Source organism: Tamandua tetradactyla, chromosome 1 (genome assembly GCF_023851605.1).
Source record: "Tamandua tetradactyla isolate mTamTet1 chromosome 1, mTamTet1.pri, whole genome shotgun sequence".
NCBI classification, from domain to species: domain Eukaryota; kingdom Metazoa; phylum Chordata; class Mammalia; order Pilosa; family Myrmecophagidae; genus Tamandua; species Tamandua tetradactyla.
In genome coordinates, this window is record NC_135327.1 from 85,539,273 (window position 1) to 85,563,564 (window position 24,292).

The following is a 24,292-nucleotide window of genomic DNA, read 5'->3' on the forward strand; positions in this document are numbered from 1 at the left end:
TTTGCCTGAGATCCCACTATTTCTCAGAATAATTGTTTTTCTTTTTCAGCCAGCAAATATTTATGTAGACTGAATTATGTAGAACAGTTTTCTAGAAACTGTGCCAGGCAATAGTGATGCAAAGCATTCTATTAGCAGGAGAGGCAGGCATGTAAACAAAGATGAAGTGCTCTAACAGAGGGACTAGAACCTTGGCCAAGGAGGGCTGAGTGCTCCTGGGGAGGGGGATTAGGAGTGGAGGTGACTGTTAACTAAACCACCCAAATGAGGCTGTGTATCTTGAAGGTGGAGTAAGAGTTCACCCAGCACATTTGCTCTTGTCTGCCTCGGCACCTTGTCCTTTTATAGTTATCTACATGCCCAATTTGTTCTCCTCCTGCAGGACTCCATTTAAATGCCCCCTCCTCAAACAGGTCTTTCCTAACCAACCTATTTGAAATGGGTTTACTGTCCTTCTCCATGACAGCACTTTCTTACATAGCACTGAGGACAGGGGCTGTGTCTCTCTTGCCTGCTCTCATATTACTAGGATGGGCACAAGAGTGCCTGGAACAAGTAGGGGCTTCATAAGATTTGTAGCATGAGAGAGAAAATGGGTTAGGCTCAACCTGAACCTGTGTTTGCATATTTCTTACCTTATCAGGATTTATCAGGTTTCAGTGCAAGGTACCAGAGCTATAGTTCTAAATATTTTGCTTGTTTTAAAATGCAAAGCAGGGCAGGCAACAGTGGCTCAGTGGCAGAGTTCTTGCCTGATGTGCTGGAGACCTGGGTGTGATTCCCAGAGCCTGCCCATGCAAACAAATTAACAGCAAAAAATGCAAAGCAGTTTACAGAAATGTATGAAGGACCCTAACTCCAGGGAATCTGATCCAGTACTTGAAGGATGGGACTCGAGCATTTCACTTCTACAAAGCTTCCAATGAGCACGGAAGGTTGGGGAGCTGTCATATGGGGGCCTGGCACAGCCTGAAAGCTCTCCTAGACAAAGTTAGTTTCCATTCTCCTGCTATTGAACCTTTATTCGTTTACTTACTAACCTGTCTGACATCTAAAACTCCTTATGTCTCTACTTACCCTCTAGCACCATTCTTTCCCCAAACATTCCTCGATTTTGGCCCCTCTTCTGACTGATTTATTGACTTAAACTCTGGTACTGGTTTTCTAGTCTCCTAACTCCCAGTCCTCTTAGGAGGGCTGAGGAAATTGGAGATTTTTGCACCAATCTATTTATGGTTTATTCTCTTTTTTTATGGAAACATAACAGTGTTCCAGTTAATTGGGGAAAGTTGTGCTGAAGTTATCTACAACCGAGGAAGAAGAGGAAAATGCTTATAAACCTGATCAAGTTCATTCTAAAGAATAAAAATAAAAATTAGTCTCCCAGGACTTGCATCTGCTCCAGCTACAATACAAATCTAACTGAGGAGCAGCTCAACATAATGGTTAAGAGCACAGATCCTGGAGCTAAACCTCCTGGGCTCAAAGCCTAGATCTACTTCTTACTAGCTGTCTCTCTTTGGGCGAGTTGCTTAATCACTCTGAGCCTCAGTTTCTTCATCTATAAAATGGTATAATTCTTGTACCTCATAGGGTTGCTATGCAGATTAAGTGAATTCATAAACAAGTCTGTGTATTTACATACATATGTATATTCTAAAGAAAGAGAAAAAGGAATAACATTTTAGAACAGTGCTTTGCATGCAATAAGTGCTAAGTGCTAAATCATCATCATCATCAATTTAAACTTCTCAAAAAATTTGAGCTTATCCTCAGCATATCTCTTTGTTACTTCCTATTTGCTTTTCAACTCACTGCAGTCTGGCTTCCAGCTCCACAATTCTATTGAAACTCCTTTGCTTAAGGTCACCCATGACCTCCTAGATGCCAAATCCAAGAACACTTGTCATTATCTACTGCATTTGACACTGCTTACCATTCCCACCCTGAAACTTCTCTGCCCTTTCCCTGTCCCTCTTCCCTTTCTAGGCACCACAACCCACTCATCCAGTGTTATTTTCACAATAAGCTTTCTACTGGAGGGATTCTGGGCAGTATGGCATGGTGGTTTCATGCATGGATTCTGATCCTAGACTGTCTGGCTAACCCTGGCTCTACTATGTACTTGCTGAGTGATTTGAGATGTTACCTTACTTTCCAATGTCTTGGTTGCTCCAGGCATAAAATGGGGATTACAATAGAGCTATTCAAAAGAGCTAATATGAGTAATATACATGAAATTCTTAGAAGAGTAACCAGTACACAGAAAATGTACCAAATGTTTGCTCTTGTTATCAGAGTTCACAAACGAAGCTCAAAAGCTTCCTCAGAGCTTCCCAAGACATAGTAACCTCCCAATAAACTTCTTCATCTGTAAGTCCCCAAACACCTGGAACCTAACATGTCAGAACCTGGACTCTTATCTTTTCCCCATACCAGCTACTCCTCCTATATCCCATCCCTTAGTTTTGGCACCACCATTAAGTCACCTAAATAGTTCATCTAGTTTCTCCACTCCTCTCCATCTCAGATTCCACCTGCTTAATTCAAGGGCTTATCATTTCTCAGATGGAGTTCTACAGCTGCTTCCTAATGATATTTCTGCCTCCATTCTCAAGCCCCTCAAATTCACCCTCCACGCTGTCACCCAAGTGGTGTTTCTAAAATGCAAATCTAGCCAAACTCCCTTTTCTTTCTAAATCCCTTCAAAGCCGTTCAACTTTAGGACAAAGTCTGAGCTCCAGGAGATTGCCACATCCTACCTCTCTAGCCTTGCCCTTTCCCACTCCCTGTCTCCTTCTCTCCTCCCTAGCACCATAACTTCTCATCATTCCCATTCACATCCTGATATTTGTCACCTCCCTGCCTTGCTACTGTTTTCCCGTCTGCCTGTAATACCTTGCTCCTAGGTCATCCATTAAAACTCAGCTCAGTTGTCACCTCCTCCATGCAAACATCCCGGATACCCAGCCTCACAAATCAGTGAGGACTAAATTCCTTTCCTCTTTGTCCCCATAATTACAATGTCTTTATAGCTATCATTGCCCTTTCCATGAAACTTAGATCATCAGCTTACGTTTCTGTCTCCTCCACTTCTAGATTATGAGAGTGAATGGCTGGGGCTGTATCAGACCCAGATCTCTGTACTCACTGCCTAGTATAAGGGCTGGCACACTGCAGGTAACCAATGAATGTGTATTGAATAAATGGGATAAAATGTAAATCAGTTTTATCTGTCGGATAGGGACAGTGATACCTTCATAATGTTCTTTATTTCTCTACATTCTCATTCAACATTTGCTGGAGTCTGTACTCCAAGCTCATCTCCTTCATTATCTTTTACACAGACTCAACCTAGACCTTGTAATATCTTGGTCCGTTTATCTAGCATAGAGCCCTTCCTGTTTCCAGTCTTCCTGAAGGCCTGTTATGAGCATCCATTCTATCTTTTTCATTCCTTTCTGACCAAGGCTGCAGTTATTCCCACAAATGCATTTCTGAGTTATTTCCCATGCTTCATAGCCTAGGGTCTTTATATTATGAACCCCTCATTTGACTGGGAAGTTCTTGAGGATATATTCTCAGTCTACCAAAATTCTTAGACTCAAATGGGTATTCAATAAATGGTGATTGAAAAATTAATAGATGAATGAGAGGAAAGGTCGAGTATCATCTATTTAAAATGCACCCAAGTAACTAGCAATTGTTCTTCTTCATTGTTATTCGAGAAAAGTAATCACTGATCCTGGGTTCAAATTTGTTTGATATGCTATGTATATGTGTGCGCACACTTGTGTTTTGGTAAATTTCTCTGTTTTCCAAGACCCACATCTCTAACATCTGCATTTGTCCTCCTAGAATTGAAGTTATAAATTGCCTTTTTTAATGGTAAGTGCACAGAAAATAAAATGAATTAAACGACATCAATTTAACAGACTCTCTTGTCAAACAGGGAAAGTAAATTACTTCCTTTGTCATCATCATCTATTACATTGACACTTCCATGGCTGACAATTCTAGTAAAATAATAGTTCAGAGCCCAAACTAAATAAAAATAAACTCCTCTGTCCTTTTTGGTTGTTTAGTTAACGTCTACAGCTTGTGTTTGTTCTGCCCTTGTCCTCTACCCTCACACTGGGTACAATGTGAGTATTTTCTCACAATCCAAGCCTAGAAGACCACAAATTATTAAACAAAAGGAAGCTATTGTTGTGACTATCAGAGCTTCAGCTAAGAAAATTACCTTCTTAAGTGCTGGCTGACCTTTGACTGTGACTATGTTTCTGAAGTGACCATACACCCGAGAAAGAATAACCTATAGCTTTGAAACATATTTAGTACCTTAATGTTCTGGTAGAGTTAACAAAGTTTTCCAAACTACCCAACTGAATTAAATCCATGATTGTGACAGGAAGACAACCAAATTTGGTCATTGAGACCAGAAATAGTACTAGCAAAAAGGGTCTTCGGTGAAATTGACAGGCTCTTAAGGCATAGATCTTACACTCATAAACATTTGCTGAACTCCTATTGTGTGACAGGTACACATTAGGGGGTAAAAAAATAAAAGGCAATGACAGCCTCCATTTGAGTGGTTGCAACACACCAGGAGCTGGACTAAGCACTTAGCATATATCATCTAAAATCCTCCCACATAATTGCAAGGTTATTCCATTATCCCAATTTTACAGATGAGAGATCAGTATTCAAGCCAATCGTTGGTTATGGAATTGTTTACTTGACAATATTTTCAAAGTTCATATTTAAACATCTGAGAAAATTGTGAACAATGAGGCAAAGGAGAGAGGGGTGGCCTCGATGCAGAAAAGTCAGCTTAAAAATGGAATAGATTGTAGAGTCCAGAAATAAACCCAGATGGATTTGAGATTCTTGTTTTTGAAAAAGATAGAATTTCAAATCAGGGGTAAAATATTGGATTATTTAATAAATGGTTAGGATTAAAGACCAGTCATTTGGGAAAAAGATTAAATTATATGCCTATCTCTTCCTTATAGCAAAATAAATCCCAAATGAATTAAAGGTTGAAACATAAAGAATAGTGCCATAAAAGAAGGAAAATCTGACAATTTTATTTTTCATTTGTCATCCAAATGTCACAAAGGAAAATATTTATACATGTGACTAGTAAAAACCTGCCATACACAAAGTCAAAAAATGGCAAACTGTGAAAATGTGTTTCTAATATGCCACACAAAGAATTATTTCCTCTATTATTCAAAGAACTCTTATGAAATCATAGAAAAAATTGAAGAAAGACCACAAACTTTTGGTTTATGGAAAATCTAGGAGGAAATGCTCACCCTTCTCACAATTAAATAAGTGAAAATAAAAACAATGAGATTTCATCTCATTATTATTTTGCATCCAAAAAACTCTTCAAAGGTCAAGACTCTTCAAAGGACAAAAAAATTAGCACAGAAACAGAAAGGCTTTAAATATTTGAAAGCATTAAGTTAAATTGCTTCCTAAATAGGTTTGAAGCTCTGAGAGAACTGAGGGGAGCATGGAAATTTGCTTGGACTTATGGGCTACTGTTCAATCTTTTCTTCAAGCATTTCAAAGGATCATGCCAGATTCCAAGGTATATTTTTGTTAAAACCCATATTTGGAATCTTGGGGAATTTATTTCTTTGACATATTTAAAAACTTATTTAAGGGCCATTAAACTCTTACAAATGTCAAGAGTCTTGAAAAGACAGCAATAATTCAAATGTTAAGGGCTGCTTGACTTCTCTGATAAGCAGAAGAAATCAAATAATTCCAACAAAAGTACTTATGATATTCAAGATTTGAAAATGTTTCTTGCCTGCTTTTGAGAAGTTCAAAACGTGACAACTATTTCTCTCTTGAGAGCATGCTTATTTCTACCTTTAGTGCATGAACTTGAAGAGTTCTAAAAGATACTTTGAATCTTAAAGTCATAGTCACTGGTCTCCCAGCCTCCACTCTTGCCCTTATCTTCACCTAATCAGTCATCCAGATCAGAGCTCAGCTCAGAAGACATTTCCTCTAGAAGTTTTCCCAAAGGCCTCAAGTGAAACCAGGTCTTCCAGGATTCTTTCCTTTCATCACACTGCATTCTTCTAGCACTTATTACACTTGTAATTAAACAATTGTACAATGAACTAAATAGTTGAAAAATTATTATTTAATGTCTCCCTCTTCTAGGATGTCAGCTCCATGCAAACAGGTGAAGTGACACAGTACTACTCACAGTACTGCTCCCTGCAGTTTCTCCAGAGCCCAGCACAGTTCAGTGCATGTATTAAGCGCTCAATAAATATTTGTTGAATAAATAGTATAATAGAAAAAAAAATAATCCCCCAATGATGGTGATATCTTAATCCCCAGCACCTGTGACTATGTTGCCTGTGTAATTAAGTTAAGAGTTTTCAGGTGGGGAGAGTTTTCTGGATTATCCAGGTGAACCCAATGTCATAGCAATGTTCCTTCCCAAGGAAGGTAAAGATCAAAGCAGTCAAAGGTGTGCTGGCTGAGGTAAGAGGTTGGTGGGGTGTGGCCCTAGCCCAAGGAATACCACCAGCCTCTCGAAGTTGGAGAGGCAAGGACAGGAGTCTCTCCTGAAGCCTCCAGAGGAACTAGCCCTGACAAGGCCTTGATTTTAGATCTGGAAGACTCATTTCAGTCTTCTGACCTGCCGAACTATAGTAGAATAAAGTTGCATTGTTTTAAACCTCTACATCTGAGGCAATATAAAATAATATGTTGTTAAGGGTGCATAGGTGGTTCAGTTGTAGAATGCTGGCCTATCCATATGGGAGACCCAGGTTCAATTCCTGGACCATGTATCACTCCCCCCCACCAAATAAAAAATACAATGTTGCAGAAAACTGCCCTAAATCCATCTAATGTCTGTACCTCTCCTGCCACCTCACTAACCCGATTAATGACCAAAATCATTTGTTTAAAGAGGGCAACATTCTATGAATAGGAGATGTGGGAGCTTAAGAATAGCCCTGGAGGTTTAGCACTGGAGAACTTGTGCACCTGCCCAGACTAACAGTTAAAATGTAACAAAGGTTTTAGTTGTTGCAGCCCTGGACAACTCACTTGACAGCATTGGGCCTTGGATTTCTCATCTATAAACTGGGATTAAAAATTGTTCATTTCTACCTTGCAGGCAGAAGTGAAGTATATACAATGTCTGCTAATGACACATAGAAGGTCCTCTAGAAGAAGTGGGAGATGTTAAGCAGTTGTACTAATCAAGTTTCTTCAGGGAAACAGAACTGACAGGATGTATATAAACAGGAATCGGCTCACATGACTGTGGGGATTGGCAGATCCAAATTCCATAGGGCAAGGTGCAAAATTCCAATGAATTTTTTTATGAATTCGCTGGGAGAAGCTGGCTGCTAAAGTAGAGATAGAAAGTCTTCTTGGTGACTGCCGAAATCATCATCTCCCTTTAAGACATTCAACGGACTGGCTGAGACTTCTCTCACTGATGAAGGCAATTTCTCTTGTTGATTGTGTGTAATCAGCCATAGTTGCAATCAACTGACTAATGATTTAAATCCACAAGATATTGTCACAGTAACAGTTAGGCCAGTGCTTGTTTGAACAAACAATAGGGCACCATAACGTAGCCTAGTAGATATCCAAACTTCACCATCACAGTATGGCAGTGATGGGTAAAACATTTAAAAATAACATCAGAAAAGGAGTAAATGGGGATAGTGCTGTTTAAAATAAGGTACTTTTGTTGTTGTTGTTAAGGAAGAAAACTTTCTTTCTTTGAAGAAAAGAAAACACTAACGAGAATATAATTAAATGTTCCAATGATACTAATAACTATACAATGCAAGTTTAGCATAGGAGAAGGAAAGATGAGAATTTAGCTAATGGTAAAATATGTATGAAGAAGAGACATTCGGCGATAAAAAGGAATGCATTTAATGGTAGTGGCTTCCCACACTCTCTGTTTCTCTCTTTCTCTTAGTCCTTAAAAGGAAAAAAAAAGTGATGTAAACTGACTTCATTTATTCCACATAAAATCTTAATGCTGTCAAAGCTGGGTGATGTAAGAATCTGAAAATCAAATTGGGATTCCCTCAGTATTGGAAAACAGCCACTATAAGATATAGTGGACTACAGACCAGCAAATTCTACCCAAAGGCCAGGCATGCCACTATTTGATAAAAATTCATAAACAGTGCAACTCCTTGCCTCTGTCTACCTACTTAAAAGAAAGAGCATTAAAGCCCTTTTATGTCATTTCCTTCTGTTCTTATACTTTTGCCTTATACTGTGTACTTATCTCTTCCAGTGGATGGTACAGTCCTTTGGACATTGTTTTCTTTCAAGTCACACTCTTTTTTTTTTTTTGGGGGGGGGCATGGGCAGGCTCCCGGAATCAAACCCGAGTCTCTGGCATGGCAGGTGAGAATTCTGCCACTGAGCCACTGTTGCACCACCCTCACTCATCTTTTTAGATCAACTTACACTACAGAACGTGGGAGTGAAGAACAACCCCTCCTAACAAACGTTTAGAAACGATCCAGAGTAGATCAGTTATCTTTCCCCACTCCCGACTCGCCCAGCATCCTGCCTCAGACATGCATGCTCCCTGACAATAGAAAACCCCCATCTAAAACCCTCATCTCACTTCCCAGGGGCTTGCTCCTTTACGGGAACCTGTCACTACTGCCAAAAGTGTGACAGGAATAAAAAACTACTTTCTGTAATTTTCAAATCTATTGCTGCTATAATTGATGCAGAGAACTCAATTACTAAAAATTGTTCACTATAGAAACTCAAGCCTAAAAAATACTATCTTTCTTTACTTCCTTCTTTAAAATCACAGAACTCAAGACTATTCAATTAGTGAATGTCTTGTCGAGTTAACCAATACTCTTAAATTTTCCAGTGACATTTTATTGAGTCTCTAAGTATCCCCACTACACTGGTCCTTAACATGTTTTCCCATCACAGTCAGTATAGTGTAATGTACTGTAGCTGAAACATTCAAAGGTTTGGGAAACGCTGGTCCAAATAGTATTCCTTATCATAGGTAGCTCAAAATCTTGAATATGCGAAATGTGCACTGTGGTTCTCCTAGTGTGGAGTTAAGCTTGCAATTTCCTCAACTTTTTTAATTTCAGAAGAAAAAGACACATTTCTTTTCTAACACTCCTAATAACATCTCTCAGAGCAGGAATAAGAGGAGTTTTGTGCCAAGCATGTCTGAATTGAATCTGGAATGTGCCACTTCTTGGTTTTCTGACTTTGGGCAAATTATTTATCCACCCCAAGCCTCGGTTTACCTTGTCTGTGAAATAGGATAATAGCAACTGTTATAGGGTTATGGTGAAGATTAATGAGATAATGTTGGGCAGCATTAGTTCTATGTATGGCAAATGGTAGCTTTTGTTACTATTGTATGTATACACCTATAAGCTATTTGGTAGAGAGTACCAACATCAAATCATGCAACTTAATGTTAGAAGAAATCTTGGATAATTTGGCCAAATGTCCCCTCGAATGCTGCAATCTACCCTTCTATTCAAAGAAACCTGACCTGAGCTGTCTGGTCAAGACTGGACAATTTCTAGTAACAAGGATTTCCCAGCTCATACCATTGGTCTACAGCCCTGACTTTTAGAAAGTTATTCATTATTTTGAGAATGATGTTTAGACTTCACACAAAGGGTCTAGTAGTTCAGCCCTACAAAATAACACAGAACAGTGTTATTTTCCACCAACATGAATTATTAGAAAGAACTTTCGTATCTCCCATGAATTATCTTTTCTCCAGAGAAAATATCTCTAGTTGCCTTCTCTAGTTTTCCCACAAGAAAGTGACACTGTTAAATTAGGTAACCACCCTGAGCCTCAATTTTCTCATCTGTAAAGTTGAAAAAATAATACTTTCCTCTCAGGGTGGTTTTCAGGCTCACTGAAAAATAGCACACATTAGTGTAGGCTGATGTTATAATTGCTGAATTCCTAGCTGTGTGCTGATGACATAACCCAAATAACAATACCAATTATAGTTAACACTAATATTATGCTTACTAAATGCAAAGCACTATTCTAAGTACTTTATAAGAACTATCTTCTTTAATACTCATGACAAGGCTATTATCATTTCCATTTTACAGATGAAGAAACTAAGGTTCAGAGGGCTTAAGTAACTTGCCCAAGAATTCAAACCCACAAACACTCTATGATCTGAATTTAAGTGGGAAATAATGATGGATACCACAATTGAGTGAAAAATACAGTATCACTGAAGATAGACACTTCACCCACATTGAACTACTATATTAATTAGGCAACTCTCTTCCTTTCGCTTGGGCCCCCATTTGGCTAATGCTCAGCAAAGCACAAAACCTTCCATGGCACTCCATTGCCCAAGAAATTATGGAAATCAGTGCTTGCCACTTGCTTATTCAAACTTCTCAGAGCCCAGGATCAAGCACCACCATCACTCCGAAGAGGAAGCAATCAGTGGTCACTAAGCCTCTCCTTTTATCTGAACACTTTGGGCTGGCCGTGGTTTGGATGAACACTTAAATCATTCTAGCCAAAAGTTTTTCAGCAAGCCACCATGGTATGCATGGCTGGGGCTCTGATGATCAAGCAAAGGTTGTCCTCTTCTTTTTGCAGATTGCAGGGGGCACCATGCCATGTTGTCCTTGAAGTTTCCAAGTTCTTGAGTAAAGAGATCCAAGATATCGTGGTTCTTTGGACGATAAGCCCCAGATTTGTATTTCTGTGAGCCTGAGTGATGGCACCCTCAGCAATCCATTCATGAAGTGTTAAATAAATAGATTCTGAATAGGATTTGAAGCTGGAATAAGGAAAAATGATAACCAAAAAGAGAAAGGAATGAGAAGCTGAAAAGATTTGAGCATAACATATTGCAGTATCAAATGAATGCTTCCAGACCAAGCCCCTCGTTGCTGATGAGCAATCTGCTTATACCTCAGACGATTGCTTTAGCTGAGTCATAAACACATTTTGGCTTTTAACCAGAGAGTTTTATGTCCAATTCACAATCCATTTCCAAACTTTTTCTCCAACCACTCATTGGAAGCACATCCTCCATTCTGAAGTTTGAGTTTTTCAGAAAATGGAGAATTGTCCTCATACTTTAGAAACAGGTTTAAGTATAAAATGGCCAGCAGTGAAAAGATTACCAAGGAGAGAGAGAAATTTTCATTTTACACTATTTTGCCCACTTCAGTTATCATTAAGACAGACCAACAAATTAGCTTTTTCAAATGTCTTTGAGTCTCCACGTCAGTTTTCTTTTGGGGAAAAAAAGAGCAGGCCTTTATTTAGATGTTTTAATATTGATATTAGTGCATTCTATATTAGTAAGCATAGGAGAAAGTATTGCTTTGATCATTTTTTCAATTTTACTTTTTTTTAAATTTTTATATGTCACTAAACCTGACACGCTCCTACCCAAAAACTTTCAGGGGCCAATACCTTTGGAATGAAGATCAAACTTTGTGACATTCAAGTCTTTCTGTGCTCTCACTGTAGCCCACTTCCGGATACACAGGTGGGAGAAAGCTCCCCTTTCATGTGGTTTGACTCCCGGACGATGTACCAAAAAAAAAAAAAAAAAAAAAAAAATTAACTATAGCCCACTTCCCCAGGCTACTCTCCTCTTCAGGTAGGCAGACCATCTGGACTGTTCACCTCAACAGTGTCCTCTCTGCTTACAATATTCTTCACCTTTACTTCCACCTCCCCTTTTTGAAAGGTCAGCACAGAAGTTGCTTCTTCTCAATGATCTCTCCACACTCCTGTTTTTCCTGCTAGAGCTTTCCTTTTCTCTGTCTTCAAGTCTTCATTTTAATATACTCCCACATGTACATGTACTCCCCCACTCAGTGTGAAGTCCCCAGAGGGGAGACTGGTAACAGCCATATTTATACAACTCCCCAACCCTCCACATCCCTGCCCTTGGCATCTGCCCTGCTGCTTTGGAAACAGTCATGGAGACTGAATAAAGAAATGACTAAATATCTGACCAGTATAGCCCTTTCCCAGTTTCTATTTAGTTATTTTCATTTTAGTAGTTTTGTGACTTCTCGTCAACAGGTATTTACTGCCTACCTACCAGGCACTCGATATTATTGAAGACATTGTGAGAAATTCAGAATTATGGCCCAGAATTTGGCCTTTGGGAGCTCAGAGCCATTGCCCACAAAACGTCAATGTTGCAGCTTAAAAATTATCCTACAGGAAGTGCCTTTCAGAATGGTGGTTCCTGTGTGACTCTCTGATTCCAGGGTCTCCCCTCAGCTTCAAAGACCAGAAATTCCATTTGTATTATCATCAAGGGCAGTATAAAAGAACAGAAAATGCTTGGGCTTTGAGGTCTGAAAGACCTAGGGTCAACCCTAATGAGGCTTTTTGCTAGCTGTGCAATCTTAGGCAAGTTGCTTAGCCTTTTGAAGCCTCCCTCATTGTAAAGCAGGGAGGATGTACACCTGGGGGTGACTGCCCAAGCTGCATGTCCTTGAGAAACTTTCTATCCTCCTTGGCGTGAGCATATAGTCACCTTTTTCAGCATGTACAGCTCTATGGGGCTCCAGTAATCCACCCGAGTCATCAGTTTACTCGCCTGTTAGTTATCCCATGAGACTGCAAGCCTCCAGTACGCCTTCGCCTGTGTTAATTGTAGCAGCTTCAAGTCAGCCAGGATGGAGCCAACGGTTGCCGATGAGGCCTACTACACTCCGTACTTTAGCATTTGGTAAAGTCAGTTTTCACTCTCCCAGTCTTCCACAGGGTGCACTGCAAATGCAGCTTCAGGACCAGTCTAGCAGCACTGGGCCAGGAAGAGCTTCTGGTGAACACTGCTTGTCAAGGGTCAGCTGTGAGTGCCTGGGGCTCTGCCTGCAGGTGGCACCAAGGCCCTTCTCCACATCTTTGTGCAAAAATCTTGCACCCCACAGGCAGTCACTCCCTCTGGGCTAATTGCCAGCCCTTGCTGCTCCAAACCTGGGGATGTTGGTGGGATTCTTCCTGTACTGGTTTGAAACTGTTGTATACCCCAGAAAAGCCATGTTCTTTAACCCTGATTCAATATTGCTGGGTGAGAGCTTTTAATTAAGTTATTTCCATGGAGATGTGACCCACCCAATTGTGGGTGGGACCTTTTGATTAGGTGATTTCTATGGAGATGAGTCTCCATCCATTCAAGATGGGGTTGCTTACTGGAGCCCTTTAAGAGGCAACCATTTTGAAAAACACTTTAGAGCTTACACAACGAGAGACCTTTGGAGATACAGAAGGAAAATGCCCCTAGGGGAGCCTTATGAAATGAGAATCCCAGAGAAGAAGCCTACAGAAGTGGCAGTATGCCTTCCCAGCTGACAGAAGTATTCCAGACAGCATTGGCATTTCTTGAGTGAAGGTAACCTCTTGTTGGTGCCTTAATTTGGATATCTTCATGGCCTTTGAACTGTAATCTTGCAACTTAATAAATTCCCTTTTTAGAAGCCAATCCATTTCTTGTATATTGAATTCTGGCAGCTTTACCAAACTAAAACACTCTCCTAGCACCCGTCACTTACTCCCCACGTGGCCTTCCCCTTTGAATATTGAAAAACCTGGCTGTTCTAGCTTCACTTCACTATGGTGTCACCCAAACTTTATCTTGCAGAAATACTTCAGATTTTCTAGTTTTTAGCTTCCCACTCTCCCTCAATTTCCAGCAGAAATCTAAAATTTTCCCTTTAGTCATTACAACTGAAATTTGGAACTGGGTATAGAGTAGATATGTGGATTTTTATGGCTGTTGGTACCAGGAATTTGTCCCTCTCTTGGAGGCTCAGACTCCCATGCTTGGCAAAGCCTGGTGTATTTCCCTCCAGCCTGACCTTGCTTCCTTCTGCCTTGCCCTTGGCTTCCAGAGAAGCAGCCAGTCACACCCCAGCATTAAGGGTGTAGCACTTGTCACTTCATATTTTTATAGTTCCCTTGTCTTTCTCTCCCCCACTAAACATTGAGCCCCCAGAGAACTGAGCAGGATGAAAATCTAATTGCTTCCTTGAAGAAACTGTGTTAAGTGAAATGAGGCAGACACAAAGGGAAAAATATTGTATGAGTCCACTTATATGAAATATCCAAAATATGCAAATTCATAGAGATGGAAAGTAGGTTGCCAGGGGCAGGGAGGGAGGGAGTGAGGAGAGAAGGGGGACATAATGCGCAATGGATGTAGAGTTTCTGTTTGGGGTGATGGGAAAGTTCCAGTAAGGGCTAGTGGTGAGGGTACAGCAATGTTGTGAATGGTGACTAATCCCACTAAATGGTATTGGTTTGGGAGTGGTTGAGATGGGAAGCCTTATGTTGTACATATCTTTCCACAACTTAAAAAAAAAAAGTGACTGAAGAGACAATGAGAATTAAATGTAATACATGATCCTGAACTGGATCTAATAATGGAAGAGAAAATGTCCGAAGGGACATTATTGAGACATATGAAAAAGTTGGAATATAGACTGTAAGCTTTAAATCAATGTTAAATTTCTTTAACTTGATGACTGTACTTAAGGTGGCTTCATAAGTGAATATCCTTGTTCTTAGGAAATGTACACAGCAGTATCAAGTATTCAAGGAACATGATGTGTACAACATACTCTCAAATATTTAGAAAATAAAGAAAGGGATGGATGATGGTTGGATGGATGGATGGGTACATAGATAGATATGGATTAATGGATATAGATAGAATGGTATAGCATATGTGGCCAAATGTTAAAATTGGTGGATTTGGGTATCTGGGTGGGTATGTTAGAGTTAGCTGTATGGGTTTTATATTATTTTTGCAACTGTCCTGTAAGTTTGAAACTATCAAAATAAAACTTGTAAGGAAAAAATATCAAATTGCTTCTCTCAAAGGATCCAGGTGGCTTCTCCTAGGAGGAGGTTCCCGAGGCCCTCTCTCGGCTTCGTCTCACTTCTGTCCACAGCCCACAGTCCATCTCCACAAGGGTGGAGGAGCCTGTGCTTCTTCAGGGCCCTCACCCACATACCTGTGGTATGAGCACTTCATTTTCTTTTTCAATAAGAAATGGGCAGCATGGATTGATTTCTTGTTTTAAAGCACTTATTGCTTAATTTATGCTTGTTGTTGAAAATATAGAAAACACAGAAATGAATGAACAAAAAGGAAAAAAACGATCACACGACAATTATGGTATTTTTTTTGCGATTTTCTTCTGTATGCGTAGCACTTGGTATCCTGTTTTCCTCACTTAATTTAATACCATGAATGTTTTCTTTCATTTATTAATTTCCATATTTATTGAGCACCTACTACATAGCAGGGACTATCCTAGGCCCTGTAGATGTTTGAGCTGAGCCTTAGACTGGGAGTATTTCTGAGACGGAGAAGCGGGCACAAAATTTAAGGCAGAGGACCCCAACTTCAAGTTTCAGCATTGTAGACAACACACTTTAGGCCCGACAGAGTAGCCCAAGAAGGGTACCATAGAGAAATATGTGCTTAGAGACACTGTCTTACACTGATCCTCCCAAGACAGCCTATTTATAAAATAGGAGACTATCCAAGGTTTGTAAGAATTTCCAGAAAAAGCCAAAATTGTATTCAATAAGACTAATTTTTGATTGGGCCATTTTCTAAGCAGCCTTTCTGACAGGTGTCCTCATTTTAAAAGTGAAGCTTGTAATGAACCGTTTGGACACAGCTGTCAACCAACCAGGGTGGAGGCCGGCTGCAGGGTTGATGGACAGGGTGAGGTCTGAGGGGGGTCTCAGGGAGAGGCTGGGTGGCCAGGGCTGTCGTGGGAAATGCTAGGTGCATCCGGGACACAACTATTTACCAATTGGCACAGAAGTATTTTGTTGTTTCTAAACCCTGCGCCCTGAACCAGAGCATCCTGGCCACCAAAGCCGCCAGGAGAGGGTCCTCATTCCCCACGTCATTAGCATGCATGCCTACCTTCTCTGCTGGCCTGCTGCCTTGGACACAGGTGTTTGCCATCCTTTGAGCCTGAGCCAGAAATGTTTGATGTGGAGCAGATCCCAGGGACAGGGTTCTGAAAGCCTGGCCATGGAGGGAAAGCAGCCGCTGGCTCTGCCACCCTCCTTTCCAAAGCACTTCCTGGAAAACTGACTCCAGCCCAACTTCACACTGAGCAGGGGCAGCTCCATGCCCGTGTTCTGGAAATGTCAGCCATGTTGAGTGAACACTGTGTATCTCCAGGGTGGAGGAAGGCAGCTCATAGGTTGAAGAAGGAGCAAAAGAGTCAAGCTGGGACTTGAGTCCTCCATATCCATTAGCAGCAATGGCCTGCATCTCCCAAAAGGCTTTCTCTTGCCTCACTAACCATGTCTAAAGTCCCATTCCAGCCTCTATTTTTGCAGCTTAAATACTCCAAATGACCTGGAAGAAGAAACTCTCCCGAAATTCCAGCTTCCCTACTGATTTGGGTGAGAATGGAAGTAGGAGAGAAAAACAGAGAAGTTTTCCAGTAAAACTATCAATTATTGAGCAAGACATTACTGGCCCAGGCACATGGACAGTGTTCTGTGATTTCCACAACACCCTTATGAGATACATAGCTAGAATCACCATGTTGCCAATGCTAAAAATAGGGCTTTATTTACATGTTCTATATGTTAAGGAATTATATGGATACTGGAGGGCTCAAAGTTTAACTTGCTCAAGGTTGCTCAGCTAGTAAGCAGCAGAGCTGGGATTTGAAGCCATGCCTGTGACCCGATGATCTTGCTCTCTATTAAGGCCACCAGGGAGCAGATGGAGGGGAAAAGTGGTAGAGCTGGCACATGTGTACTGAGGGGAGTGGGGGAGCTTTGGGAAACACAGCTGGGAACAAATATTCCCCATCTCCCAGTCCCCTCCCACGACGCCTTTCTCCCAACCCTCCCACTAAACAACAGAGACAGTGCTTCTCGAAGTTTCCTGGCTATATTATTGGTAATAATTAGCTAACTCTTTATGCTTGCAGTGTCAATTTGGAGGGTGGAGTTAGGGCTCTAGAAATGATTTAAAGAGAACTGGATGTATATAACCAGGAGAAGAGAAGGCAAATAAGGATGGAATATTACCTTGTATGGTAATCATCTGTTCTTTAACTCGCCAACAATCTGCTGCTGCAGCACAAGATACTTAAGTTAGCTTTACAGTTTCCTGCCAACAACGATGTTTAGACCCAAGTTCAAGTTATGTAGGAAAATCAGAGTGACATAGGGTTTATGAAGGCAGAGGTTCAAATTACATCTCTGCCATATACTAACTCTGTAATCTTAGGCTGGTTTTTTTATTGTTTTTGGTTTTTTTCTAACTTTTCTACACTTCATTTCCTTTCTGTAAAAATGGTCATACCTCTGAGGGCTCTTGTAATGATTAAAAAGCAAAATGTCTATAAAACATTTAGCCCAGTGTCTGGTACTGACTCCCTAAATAAAGGTAGTTATTAAAATGGAATAGCCTCCTGTGAATTACTTTATAACAAATTTATGGAATGATTTCTTTATTGCAAGCTTATAGACTTTTACAATCCAAACTTCAGAAAAGACATTGAAAGCAAAGGCGGGGCACAAATTGTAATAATGTCTAACTTTGCTTTTATAGGCAACATGGAAATTTACAATGGAGAAGGCAAGACAAATTGTGGAGAAATCCCAGACTGTGGTAAGCAACCAGCAGGTAGAATGTGGGCCTTTCCTCTCAGCACGCTCCCCTCTCACTGACCCCTGCTCATGCACCCCAAAGGCCATGGGCTACTCTGGTGAGCAGCCATGACATGCAGTAGTTGAATTGGGAATGAAATCACCCCGTTCTCCTCCTGCCTTCTCTCTACCGCAGGGTCTCTCAACCTTGGCCACCATGTGTGTGTATTATAGGATGTCTGTCAACATCCCTGGTCTCTACCCACTAGATGCCAGTAGCACCCCTACGCCTTCCCCCACCCCAAGCTGTGACAGCCAAAAATGCCTCTTGATGTGGCTAAGTGTCCCCTTGGGAGGCAAAACTGCCCCCAGTAGGGAACCACTGCTTTCCAGTAGACCATTTGGGAGGAGGCTGTATCCTCCTGCTCCTCTACTTCTTAGAAATGTGACATTAGGCAAGTGCTGGACTGTGCTGAGCCTCAGTTTTCTTGTCTGTAAAATAGGGACAGTAATAGTGCCTTCCTCGTAGCACTAATGTGAAGACTAGAGAGAAAATGTGTGCAAAGCACCTGGTATCATGCCTGGGACTTATCAAGCACTCAATAAATGCTAATGAAAAGCATCATCATTACCACTCTCCCCTAATGGGCCCTGTTTGTAATGATGATTTTATTCAACAGATAGAATGATAAGTTCAAACCAATTATTACCGAGTCAAGTATTTGACTTAAACCCTACTACACACCAGCCCCAACTGACAAGGAAGCAGAAACATGGACCATTAAAGAACAGCATCATCCTCGATGCTGAGCTCCTGGCAGTGAAAAGAATCCATCAGAGGGAGAGGGCGTAAGCCTTGTCCTTGTTCTCTCCCTGCTGGCCTAGCTCGTCATTCATTCCAATGTAATACATTTGAAGTATTATTAATTTGACAACATGGAAATAGAAGGAGAAAAATCCCTCATGGGTAGGAGTTGCCAGATTTAACAAATAAAACATAGGATGCTCAGTTGAATTGAAAATTCAAATAAACAACTAATTTTTTTGGTATAAGTATGTCCAGTGCAATGTCTCATCTGGCAGCCCCACATGGGAACATATGGATTTTGATGTACAAAGCTGACCCATGTCAGATGGCAATATGTGGGGCATTTCTAAACCATCCATCAATCAATCACAATGTCTGCATCAACAATCATTATTTAATTCAGGAACTAATTAAAGGCCAGCAGTAGCCAGTGCAGCTAATCTGCTTAAGTCATTGAACAAGAAATTGAAATGCTGTATGGAACTCTTGACCAACATTTTCAGTATTCTGGGAAGAAATGTAGGATAATAAAATTCCTCTTTTATTCTTCTCAACGTGAGTCAAAAACTTATTCTCAGGGCATTGTTTACTTCACTAGCACTAACTGCCTTGGCATTAACTCAAAGGCTAATTAGGATTTTACAGTTTTTCATTCTGTCCACAGCATTGCAAGCATAATTCATGGGGCAGGATTCCAATAGTTCCTTGCAAAAGGAAAAAAAAAAATCCTACTCAATAACTCAACAATAAAAAACTCCTCAAAAGCCTCCCCCAATTTATTTTCTCTCCAGATTAAAGCTATCAAGGAAAAAATAATCAGAAAATGCAAATAAGTGTCTTTGAAAAAAATGCTCAGAGAAGGTTGACCGCAATTAATTCCATCGTGATGCCTGATGGAATTGCAGACCCAGCTGGGACTGAGAAAGAAGCACATGCTGGGTTGCATCTCATTTCAGCACAGCCTGCTGGACTGAGAATCCAAACTGGGGAAAGTTTAAGTATTGTCAAGAGAACCAAATGTTTCAGAGAAGATGTGAGTCTCAGTGAGACCCAGAGAAGCTTTTCAGAGGGACTTTTCCCGGGTCTGGCAGAACACTAACCATCTCAGGGCTTAGGGAACCTGAGTTATGGAATCATCGTATTTAATTCTCACAAAACCCCCTACAAAGTGTTCTTGTTATCAAGCCCATCTTTAAGATGACAGGACTGAGACTCAGATAGGTTAATTTGCTCAATAGGGTCATCTGGGAAGCCTTTAAATATTGCTGCTGTTCCGGTTCCACCCTTCACAAAATATATTCAGGTAATCCTAATACCCAATTAGGGTTGAAAAGCACTTCACCACGTAAAATTTCTATTTCAGGTTGGCTGTGTACAAAAGAAGAGTGGTTACTCTCCCCTTTGACTTTCCACTTACCCCACCCACCCCATTTTTCTTTATTCAAATGCTGCTTGTTGTTCTGCATTCACTTAAAAGCCCATGTATGAGGAAACTCAGGATGCAAGCAAAAGCTGGTAAATAGATTGCAAACTGAAGATGCTACATGACTCCTGTCCCCAGGGACAGCCAAGATTTGAGACTTTCATTTTAGACAGAATTAGATGCAGCCAAATGCATATTTTAAATTCATTGCTGAGTTAATAACAACCCACATTTTACTTCTGTCAAGCAAATCTCAAATTGAAAGGAAGGGGCTGGCAAACACACAAGCAAGGGCATCTGAAATGTTGCTCTGTGTCCATTTCAGTTCTCTTTCCAAGTAAATTATAAGAAGAGGCTGGTCTTTTCTGTACTATGTGATGAAAAAACCAGATATTCAAAACCTTTGTAAATAAGAAGAGATCTTGTGGGTCCCTGGGTAAGTTATATTACACGTTGTCCATCTCCTAGGCCCAGTTTCTGCAAAATCAATGTCAGAGTCACTGCAGCCTGAAGGCTGAATTTTGACAGTGAACAGCTGTGCAATTATAAAATTTGATCATATTGTACCTCTTGTGTAGTAACTATAAGACTGTTTACATAATTTTTTAATATATTGGTGTATTCGTTTATTAAGCTGCTGGAATGCAATATACGAGAAATGGAATGACTTTGAAAAAAAGAATTAAACAAGTTTCAAGTTTATAGTTCTAAGGCCAAAAATCTGTCCAAACTAGGGCATCCAGTGAAAGATACCTTGACTCAAGGAAGATTGATCTGGGAAGGCATGTGGCTGGCGTCTGCTAGTCCTTGTTCCTGGTATGTTGCTTCCAGCTTCTGATGCCAGTGGTTTCCCCTCTAAGTGTCTGGGGGCCTCACGTAGTTCCTCTGGGACACAATTCTGGGTTCTGGCTTGCTTTGTATCTCATGGGAAGGTGCACAGCGATGTCTGCTGGCCTCTGCCTGTGTCTAGCATCTGTTCTGTTGATTGGCACCCCAAGCATCTCCAAATATCTGCATCTCTGTCAGCTCTGAAACAACAGTATTCCAAGCATCTGCATCTGCATTTCCAAACATCTGTGTCTGTGTCTGCGTCTGCATTTGAGGTTTCTCCCAACTGTTTTCCCTTTTAAAGGACTCTAGCAAACTGATCAAGACCCACCTTGAATGGATGGAATCACATCTCCATTTACTCCAAAGTCCATACCCACACTTAGGTGTGCCACATCTCCATGGAATTAATTTAATCAAAAGGCCATACCCACAACGTGCACACCACAGCTCTGTGGGGATAATTTAATCAAAGTTTCCCACCTAAGCAATAGGTCTGGCCTCACAAGACTGGATGAGGAATAAAACATGTCTTTTCTGGGGTACATAATAATTTCAAACCCATACAATCAATTACCATCAGTGTTAAATTCTCCTTTGCTGGTAATTGTACCAAGGCTGTTAGACTAAAGTAAACATCAAACATTCAAATATATCCTGAGTTCTTTTTGACTTCAGGTCTCAGAAAGAACCTATACTTCCAAACTGCTACCAAGTCTGTGGTTCAGTTTTCATTTCATGCTGGTGTTTGACTTACAACGTGCCTCCATCCCAATCTCAGTTGGTTACCAAGTCCCTGGATTCAGCCTTCTAAATGCGCCATCCTTTTCACCACCACCCCACACTCTTGCCTTAAATTAGTGCTTCTCAACCAAGGGGCAGTTTTGTCCTCAGGGGACATTTGACACTATGTGGACACTATTTTGGTTTTCACAACAGGCATCTAGTGAGTAGAGACCAGGATGCTGCTAAACATCTTACCATGAACAGGGCAACCCCCTGAACAAAGAATTATCCAGCCCAAAATGTCAACAGTACTGAGGTTAGAAACCCTGGGATCAGACCTTGGGCTCTCTTATCTGCTAAGGGGTCTCTCTGCCCCATCTCACTTCCTTCAGGTCATCCTCCCACCCCCCAGAGATATCTTTCTGAAATGCAAATATGATTCCTCTGCCTATCACCTTTCAGGATTCCCACTGTCCTCAGGACAACATGTGGTGCAGCATTCAAGGCTTCTAATGTCTCCTTCCTCCTTTGGTTTACCAGTTCCCATGGGTACTAATGCCCCAGCCAGGAGGAGGTTCCCTAAGACACCAAATGTCCTCAAACTTCCCTAACGCAGCACGAGGTACTCCCCTGCCTGAAGTCGTGCTTCTCTGGCTTTAATGTGCACCCCAACAAACCGGGGGTCTTGTTAAAATGCAGATTCTTATTCAGTGAGTGTGGGGTAAAGCCTGCAACTCTGCATTTCTAAACAGCACCCAGGTGACATCACCGCTCCTGGTCTGTGGATGCTACTTTGAGGGGCTAGGACTTACAACAATGGTTCTCAAAGCTTAGTGGGTATCAAAATGACCTGGGGACTTGTTCAAACAGATTATCATACCATACTCCCCAAGTTTCTGATTCAGTAGATCTGTGTGGGGCCTTATCACTTACATTTCTACTAAGAAAAGTGGACTACACTTTCAGAGCACCTTCTTCTTCCTTCCCACCTGCCTGATTCCTACTCGACCTCTGGGTCATCAGGATATTCCCTTCTGGATCCCTAGAGAACCCTGCAAATCCCTCTCCTACTGCAGACATTATAGGATGTGCTCAGAGCTGAGATATGCACACATGTCCTGCACTAGACGGCACTCTCTGTGAAACATATAGTCTCTTCTGTCTCTTTTCATTATAGATAGGGCAACTATTCAGAGTTGGTCCTCTAATCCTAGAAAGCTAGACAACTTCACAAAGATCCTTAAATACTTCAATTATATTCTGAAAAAGTTTCCAATTCTTGTTTTCCAGGGTCAAAATATTGTCGGCACCCATGTCTTAGTCTGCCAGGGCTGCTGTGACAAATAGCTCATGATGAGTTGGCTTAATAAGAGGAATTACCATCTCACCATTTGGGAGGCTAGAAGTCAAAATCAAAGCATCAGCAAGGTCATATTTTCACTCCAAAGCCTGTGGCATTCTGGTGCTAGCTTGCCACAATCCTTGAGTTTCCCTGGCTTGCATCTCTGCCTTCCGACACATAGTGAGCTCTCTCTCCTCATGTCTGCTCGTCCAGTTTCCACTGGCTTCCAGCTCTTGGCTCTGTGACCTTCTCTAACTGTATCCAAATTTCTTCTGCTAATAGAGGACTCCATTAATACAGATTAAGGCCCACCCTGATTCATTGGGGCCATAGGACTAGAAGTGGCATTTTCAAAAAGTCCTATTTGCATATGAGTTCACCCCACAGGAACGTAGAGTATGATTAAGAATTTGTCTTTCATTGGGCCACATGATTAAATCTGCCACAGCCCATAAAAAACTCACAGCAAATTGAAGGACTGTTATCAACTGAATCTTCCCCTTCACTGATTATGCTGGCTTCTAACTTTTTCTACTCTATTGTCTTCTCTTTCCTTTATTTGAGAAGGCATCATAGAAACCTCAATCTTTCTCAAAGTACTGCTCAGTAAAAAGCCACAGTTTTTCATTTATCAAACATCTGGAGTTTCATGAAAACCACTAGTTGAAATCCTTTTGCCCAAGCAGCTGGGGGTGCTGTGTGAGTACAGTCTCCAATTCCCTTGGGAAGGATCATCCTTCTTTCCAAGCCCCAGACTGTATGTCTCCCTTTTCAAGCCCCAGACTGTATGTCTCCCTTTAGGTATTATTTTACCTCATAATAAGATAATATTCTATTATTTGAAAATATTCCTTATTTCCAAATCCTCTTGGATCAAAGCACTTGGGTAGAATGAGGGAGAAGGCTGTTGTCAGAATACAATCAGACCCTTTTGGAAGCTAGAATGCCTTGAAGGTGGCACTAGCTGGCTGGGTGAGACCTCCAGCTTGAGAAACCAGCACAGACAAATAACAGGAGGTAGGATGAATGGTAGGGTGTGGGGGCAGGAACCAGAGGGAAAGTTAAATAAGTAAAATAGGGCCAGATTCTGGATGAGGAGAGCCCAGAAATCCAGACAATGGTGACTGCAGGAGAGGAAGGGCCTTTAGAAGTTGGAGAATCATCCCTTGAACTAAACAACTGCCTGTTATTGTTAGGAAAAATGGCTCACACCAGATGCAGAGACTGATGATTGCAGGCAGAATGTTTATTGAGAAGCTTTCCCAGAGGAGAGGGTCTGAAGAATAGGCTTCAGCCCACCCCTGGGAGGATGGTACAGCATTATGTATACTGTGTTACGTGGGGTAGGGGCGGGGTTAGTATAGTTAGTATGATTGATGGGGAATTAGGGTAAGGAGAAGTGGCATTTTAGCATAGGGGGTGGGACTTGGTTACAGGCAGGAGGTTTAAGGGCATAGGTTTCTTTGTTCATCCTCAGGAGGAATTGGTGTGTTGC

General features: G+C 41.2%; 1 protein-coding gene across 2 annotated transcripts in view; it reads left to right on the forward strand.

The window, feature by feature from the left end:
- Positions 1–24,292, forward strand: part of AOAH (acyloxyacyl hydrolase) — a 224,956-nt gene that overhangs the window by 70,010 nt on the left and 130,654 nt on the right. For both annotated transcript variants that reach the window (XM_077119693.1, XM_077119705.1), the window contains exon 5: positions 17,633–17,692. In XM_077119693.1, coding sequence (XP_076975808.1) covers positions 17,633–17,692 — 60 coding nt within the window. The remainder of the gene's footprint in view (positions 1–17,632; positions 17,693–24,292) is intronic.